The sequence below is a fragment of the Punica granatum genome, unplaced genomic scaffold, assembly GCF_007655135.1.
Source record: "Punica granatum isolate Tunisia-2019 unplaced genomic scaffold, ASM765513v2 Contig00024, whole genome shotgun sequence".
NCBI lineage: Eukaryota > Viridiplantae > Streptophyta > Magnoliopsida > Myrtales > Lythraceae > Punica > Punica granatum.
The window spans coordinates 35,517-42,700 of record NW_022204042.1 but is presented as its reverse complement, the minus strand read 5'-3'; the positions used below and the strand labels follow the sequence as shown (position 1 = coordinate 42,700).

General features: G+C 36.7%; 1 protein-coding gene and 1 long non-coding RNA gene across 2 annotated transcripts; both read right to left on the bottom strand.

Moving 5' to 3' along the window:
• Window positions 1-431, bottom strand: LOC116189826. Its single transcript, XR_004152486.1, has 3 exons — window positions 374-431; window positions 219-260; window positions 1-133 (listed from the first exon to the last, which is right to left on the bottom strand). It is a non-coding gene; the product is annotated as an uncharacterized LOC116189826 (long non-coding RNA).
• A 140-nt stretch (window positions 432-571) lies between these two features.
• On the bottom strand, window positions 572-6,288 carry LOC116189825 (protein TSS-like). Its single transcript, XM_031519566.1, has 6 exons — window positions 5,559-6,288; window positions 4,728-4,789; window positions 3,718-3,810; window positions 2,064-2,136; window positions 1,441-1,758; window positions 572-666 (listed from the first exon to the last, which is right to left on the bottom strand). Exons 1-6 carry the CDS (start codon window positions 5,626-5,628, stop codon window positions 572-574), a joined length of 711 nt encoding a protein of 236 aa, XP_031375426.1. The 5' UTR covers window positions 5,629-6,288.
• Window positions 6,289-7,184: the final 896 nt, after the last annotated feature.

Genomic DNA, 7,184 nt, shown 5'->3' with positions numbered 1-7,184 from the left:
TTCCATGTCCGCCTCCATTTCCACCCCAGTTTTCATCTTCCACAGGAAGTGGCGGGAATGTCGACGGGTTATCAGCAACAATTGGTGGAACCACCCAAGTGTTTGCCCGAAAGCCATATGGCAGGTTCCCAAACTGTAGCAGTACAAGGTCGCTTATCAATCATCTATTCAGCATTTCCTTTCAGTGCTTAGATGAATCAGTGGAAACGACTACTTACTTTGTTATGCTCTGTGAAAGCTTTCATGAGCGCTTTGTATGCCTGCAGTTCAAGTCATAGTTTCGATCAAGAATTGTCTACCAAAAAGACATACCACAAGTGCCATGGAAAAAAAAAAATTTCTACGACTTGAGAGATCTGAGCAACATTATTACGGCATCAAAGATCCGGCTGTTCTGCTGCAACAGTCCCACCAAAGTGTGGCTTAGAAGACCGTTTCCCGGCAGGATAGAATCCTTTTCTTGAAGCAACAATCGTCATTGGCTTCCCACTGCAAACTCGAACCTGTAGGTAGATCGCAACCACATTAGTCTCGACAACAAACTGTCTCATCACAAACAAACATAGATTAATCAGAGAAAAGAGATGGATGTGGAGTGCTTACATCTATCTGAAAAATCATCCTCTGTCTTGTCCTCAAGAAACGGCCGAGAAGATTTTCGTATGTCTGCAAATGCAATAAAAGCCAAAACATAAGAATCAACAAGAGCTACATTTACAATTACATAGAAGGAAAAAAAAATTATCATTTACTTCTCCAAGATGGCTATATACATGAAAGAGAAATTGAAGCACCAGAAACATTTTGAATTAAGATGTGAAACTTCTATTCCCGCCATCAAGAAGCTTTTGATATGAAAGAGATCGTTAGCGTTTCTCGTCTCGCAGTTCAATGTCAAAACCGTGCTAACGAGTATTGACTCAAGAACATTCGTAACTTACAACGCCAGAACTTCCTACTGATTACCAAAATAGTTGATGAAGATCAGGTTTGAATCATCATGCCGCGCCGTGACCGACATAACAATATGAGTATGTCTTAGACACTCCTAAAACAAGTAGAAAACATTTCTGGCCAATTAATGAGTCCACCTAGTAATATCTTCACAGTTGATGAACCATAGCACGGTCATATTACATGGTCATTGCAGTTATGTAAATAAATATACATTTATAACTTCAAAGGGGTATTAAAGGGCATAATAATGTAATAGTATAAAATCCTCAACTTGTACATGATTTTTAGAAAATATTTTGCTCCATATATATATATGTATGTATGGAGGACCGTGTCAAAAGGTAGATTTGAGATGGGATTCATTTAACATAGATAGAGCACAAATTAAAAGAGTCGAAGCTACAGGGTGAATTGAAAGACAGGAAAAGTTCAGGGACCGAATTGAAATTGCTTAAAAACCACAGAGAGAGAGAGAGAGCTCACATTGTATGGGTGGGGTGAGATGAGAGAAGGAGAAGAAGTCGTAAAACTGCCCCAGCCTCGGCGGCGGGCACATCGACATCGCCGCCGTGTCCGCCTTCTCGCCGCCGATCTTCCCGTGGATCTCCAAGCAGGAGCCCTGAGCCGCGGCCGAATCGGCATCGCTGGAGCCGGGTCGATCCTTCGAACCGGGTTCTTTGGGGCTGGACCGGCCCGGGGTCTTGGGCGAGGGGGAGGACGAAGCGCCGAAGGAAGTGGTGCAGGCGACGATGTCGAGGAGCCTCCGCGTGTGGGCCACCGCAAGCTCCTCCGTATACTCCTCTGTGAAATTTTAAAAAAGAAAAAACGAAATTAAATTAAATTATATTATTATTTATTTTTGAACCAAAAAAATTATCATATATTTTTTTTAAAAAAAAGATGATTAAACAATGACAAAGTCCTTTATTAGTGAGGAATTTCTAGTTCAAGTGAATTGGCAATAATAAAGAGAATTTATGGGTCAAAAATACTTAAGGTATCAAAGAAATTTCAAATATTTGTTGAAATTCGTAAAAAGAAATTCGGTATGCCTTGATATCCGAAAGTTCAAAATGTCCCGACAACGGATTTTATCGATGATTTACCTTCTATGATGGTGAGGTGGCAGGGTTTGAGACTGAGGATGTCCACGGAGTCTTTAAGCCTGGGACCACGGACCTGCTTGGCATTCAAAGAGAAACTTTATTATGGGATGGGCTAATCGAAATAGCTGATAAGTCATGTTCATTGTTTCGCTTAGTCACGGTAGCGTCTAAAGGATCCGTAGCCCTTCTTAGTTAAGGGCAAATCGTGGATGGTGAAACCATATATAGGTAGTGTTTTTTCCATAAGGACTATTACATTTGTTTATGGAATGGAGCCACCCCTATATTTATTACTTACCTATAAGATTTTCCAATTCCTATACAAGAAGCGTGGAAAGACCATTAAATTGAATGAATGAATCAAATTGAAAGCAACATGTTGATCTACTTCATTTATTGTAAAATCATGGAGAAGAGAGGGGCCATGCCGTTCCCAAAGATTTTCTGCAACTATTATTGGATCGTGTTCTAGCTCTGTGGACCTCAATTATCCCAAAATAGAGATCAATTGTTTTTTTAAGAAAAAATTAATTTATAACAAACTTTTTCTCTAATTTCTGTTTGTGCAATGGACTTCATATCTCGACAGTTTTCTTTGACTCGCATCTGTTGATTAGTTAGATATTCTAAAATGTTTGGCAGAGAAAATAAGAATTTAACGTAATGGAATCGCTTTCACTCTAGAACCAATGAGTCTTGAAAACGTACTTTTAAGCATAATTTTTCATATTTTTTATTCCTCATCTATCTACTTCTCTTTATCAATGAATCTCGTTCGTACCTTAAACAATAAATAAATGTTCGACATCTAAAATCCTGAGGAGGAAAAAAGAAAAAAAAGAGGGGCCCTAGGCCACCAGGTAGGAGGTTAGTGGTGACAAATACAAAAGGCCAATGGTCCCTTTCAGTCGATGACTATTCCAAGTCTCCGACAAGGCACCATACCAAAATATGCACCTATGAAAGGGCAACATTATCTTGTCAATTTGCCCCCCACATTAATCTTCTCCATAATTATTTTCCCATGTCTCCAGCCCCTCATCCCTCTGCCCTGCATGTATCGCATATTGCGTATCATACTCCGATTTGGATCATCAACGCTATGCGAGTCCATACATAGGAGATCAACCCCGATTGTCCCGACAAACGTCCTATGCAACTACGTGCATTTTTTTCGTCGACCAACTTTTTTTTTATGAGTTCAACTTCAAGATAGTAGTGTTCCGTTTGGTTTCGCAATTAAAATTATAAAAATTTTAATTTTAACTTTAACTCAACACACTATACAATAAAACGCATTTTTCAAATTAAAAATTTTAACTTTAATTTTAATTTAACACACTATATAATTATTTATCATTTTTATAATCAAAATTAAAATTATTTTAACTTTAATATCAAATGCACCGCTATGAATTCTCCAAGAGAGATGGGCGGTGAATTTTATTTTCACCGTTACAATTTCCGAGTTGGGATTAGCCCCAAGTAATATCAGACCTTTTTGTCCTTTTTGGGCATAAATCCCATGAGTACTTCAATTCGGTTGGGACTTTAGAGACCAAACATTTATGTTGGGCCCACTCCACATATTATTAGCATATTATTAGCAAAAAAAATATAGAAAAGGAGGAGAAATATTACGCGGGTGATTTACCTCGTGAGATAAGGAGAAATTGGTCAAATGACATGTCTCCACGTGGACTGCCAACAGCTTCCTAACATCTAAGATCCTGTCCGTAGATATACCCTGCAATCATAGGAAAAAGACAGATTCCTTCATTCACGTTGTGCCAGATATAGTATTGAGCGAACGAATATTAGTCGTTGGTCGCGAATGAGTAACTCGTTGAAGAATAATTATCGATCGGAATGAGTAACTCGTTGAAGAATGATTATCAATCAAAATTTTCATTTTGGGATCAACTGTCAATTTAAAAGCACTTTAATTGAGTTCTAATCAGTCACTTGAATGAGTAGTAATTCTCAATATTTGTTATCGACGAGTAGAGCAAAGTTTGCAGAACTTTTTTGGAAATGCCTCTAAATGAAAGGGCAAACCTAAATAGTGTCTTTAAATGGTAGTTGATTTGCAAATTTTTATTTTCTAGCATAATAATTGAATTTTCAATTAATTGAGCTTTTGCAAAAAATTTAACGGTTTTTTACTCAATATACTTTTTACGAGTATCGATGTAAAAAATAATTATTTTTGAACTTATTAATATAGAAAATGGGTAATTGGCTTCAAATCCTATAATTTTTATATGGTTAACCAAGAAGGGTTAAGGGAGCAGCTAATATTAATGTACCGTAGCGTGCAATGTACTTGCCTTTTTTTTTTATGAATAATATACTTGCCTTTTATATATTGTGGATTGCATTTAAAACAACAATTTCTCAAATTTGGAAAAAAAAAACTAAAAAAATTGAGAAATAGTTTTTTTAATAAAATAAATAAAATTTTTTTGTTCGTTTTATTATCATATTAGAGTAAAAAATGGCATCTATGATGCATCCATCAATGGAACAAGACTGAAAGTTGTACAAGATAAGAATAACCAAAATGTAAAATGAGGAGAATATGTTATGTGCCCGATTCTCTCTATGGTTTCTTTTTAATACATGTGACAATGTCTAAACAATTTTGAGAAAGTTCGAATATACCTTGAGCATTACTTGAGAGTCATCCGGCGTATCAACAGTTATCTCGACCACGGTTGGCAAAACTGCAAAGAATTACAAATATAAACAGCTTGAATAATTCATATAGTTTGATTTTTGCATAATGCAGTTTCATACTTCTTTTTCCTATAGAAGTGATGCAACTTCAACTGGATAGCAAAAAAAATAATTTAATTCAAATTTTTGAAGAGGAAAATATTATTGTATAATACTTAAAATAGTCGGAAATAAATACGAATATCCAAATTAACGAATTAGCTTAAAAAAAATTTAGAATATATATAAAAAAGAAAAAGAATTCATGGAAAGGATAAGATAACCTTTGAACTATATAACGTATCCCATGCGAGTATTAGATATAAAAGATATTACATTTATGAATATGTAAAAAAATAAGCTGAAATACCAACTCGACACTCACCACTCAAAATATCTGCGAAAGAAGACGTATGCTCTTGGAAAAAAGTCTCGAAAAATATGCAACTAAAGAATATTAAAGTTGTAATAGATTCCGTCTGAAAAATTAAAACTCGAGGTTAAAAATTACTCAGTAAGACCAGATATTCAAAAACAAAAATGGAAAAACTAATGCAACAACAGGCTTTTTGGTTTGAGATATAGTTGTAATAATTTGGCAGAATGAACCAATCAACTTTTTTCAAAGAAATCGGAGGACATCGATTGGATGAAGAGGAAGATAAGAAATGTGAGGTGAATTGAAGTTTTCAAAAAAAAAAATTAAAAAAATGAAAAAAAAAAAGATGAAGAAATTAAGGATTCAATTAGATATTAGAGGGAAAAGAAATTACGGACCTTTCTCTTCCTTCTTCTTCTTCTCTCCCTTGGCTTTGTGCGGCTTAGCCTTTCCGGTCTTAGGGGCCATTTGTGAATGGAAGCTGGCGAGTGGCTTTTAAGCCCTTCCCCCACACCTCAATCCCTCCTTTCGCTGACTGCACTTTCTATATGAACCAAACCCAAAATTTTTATCGAAACTTTTTATCGATAGAAAAGATGACTTGCTTTGCTCGGGGGTTTGAATTCTCTAAGCTCCTCAAAATTCAGCTTTGACCCAGGTGGTGAATTTCACTCAAATGACGAATGAAATAATTAACATGAGTATTGCTGGAAAACCGATTGGAGTAGTGAAGCAAGAGCGAATCCCCGCAGAAGAGGTGCTCTTTACATGGCGAGGCGAAGCGAAGGTTGCTCAAGCACCAAACCGAATCGAACTGAACTGAAATGACTATACTACACGCTTCGTGTCTGATAGTTTATGATGGGGAGCCCAAAGACCAGAAGCCGAACTGAACTGGAATGGAATGGACTGGAATGAATAGAAATGAATCGATTGGCGCGGTTGGTGGATATGAGAGTGTGTGGGGATGAAATTCTAGGAGAGGGAGTTATTGAATGTTTATGGAGATAAAGTGAAAGAGATAGAGCGAAGGCGGAGAGAGCTTATTAGAGTGAAGTAAGTATCATGAAGGAGATATAAGAGAGAGAGAGAGTGTGAGAGAGAGATATGGGATAGGATAAGGTAAGCCAAGGAAGAAGAGAGGGAAGCTTTGGGAGTTCTAAATAAACCATTGGACACACGCACTCAATCGAGAAAGGGGAGAATGTGAGGCCTTGGCGATTTGGGGCCTCTCATTTCTTTTGGTTGCTTCTTTACCCTTTAACACACCTCATCATCTCTCTCTCTCTCTCTCTCAATCTTTCTCAAGATTTGTAGGCTTGTCATTGGAAAAAGGTAGAGCCAGGAGCCGCTAGCTTAAAAGGTTATCATCTTCTACACATATTGTCTAAAACGTTTTGACTTCTTTTGAACATATGGTACGTGGGAGATTTTCTCACTTACAATCGGCGTGACCGACATCGGTAAAAGTTGCGGAATCGACTCTCCTTCTATTTTATATTGTGGTAAATGTAATATGCAAATTAGGGGTGTCTCTCGATTGTGCCGGAGAATGTTAATTAATGTAGATACTATAAGCTAGAAGGGACCAGTGGTACATATGTCGTGCATTTTCGTGCATGCATAGGTGAGCTATATATAATTATGAGATTTGGTACTAATCACATTATCTCTTTTCGATTAATATCCACACAAAAATTGGTGCCAAGGGTTTATATATATATTATGATTTTGGCCACACATAACAGATAAGCAATCATGTATCATTGTATATGTCTTGCAAAATATCGTTCGATTTAATCTATAAAAGTAGAGGGTGAAGCATCTCTTAGATTCATACATTTGAGTGTCAGCTTGTGTGTCCGCGCGCTTTATCTAAGCCATGAAATGATTTTGACTTCTCGGCCACATGTACAAGTGGGTTTATTCCGAATGCAGGCGAATGGCAATTGAAGTGTTCGGGTAATAAAGTGACTCTTTTTTTCTCAAAACCAATTTTCTGGCTGATCAGGTGATATTTAGAA

Bases quoted from the DNA above. Each gene is read 5' to 3' on its own strand.
- LOC116189825 (XM_031519566.1), bottom strand. From the start codon at position 5,628: ATGGCCCCTAAGACCGGAAAGGCTAAGCCGCACAAAGCCAAGGGAGAG. The intron at 1,759-2,063 runs GTAAATCATCGA...AAAATTTCACAG, and splicing joins CCACCTCACCATCATAGAAG to AGGAGTATACGGAGGAGCTT. The intron at 667-1,440 runs GTGAGCTCTCTC...TTGCATTTGCAG, and splicing joins TCTCACCCCACCCATACAAT to ACATACGAAAATCTTCTCGG.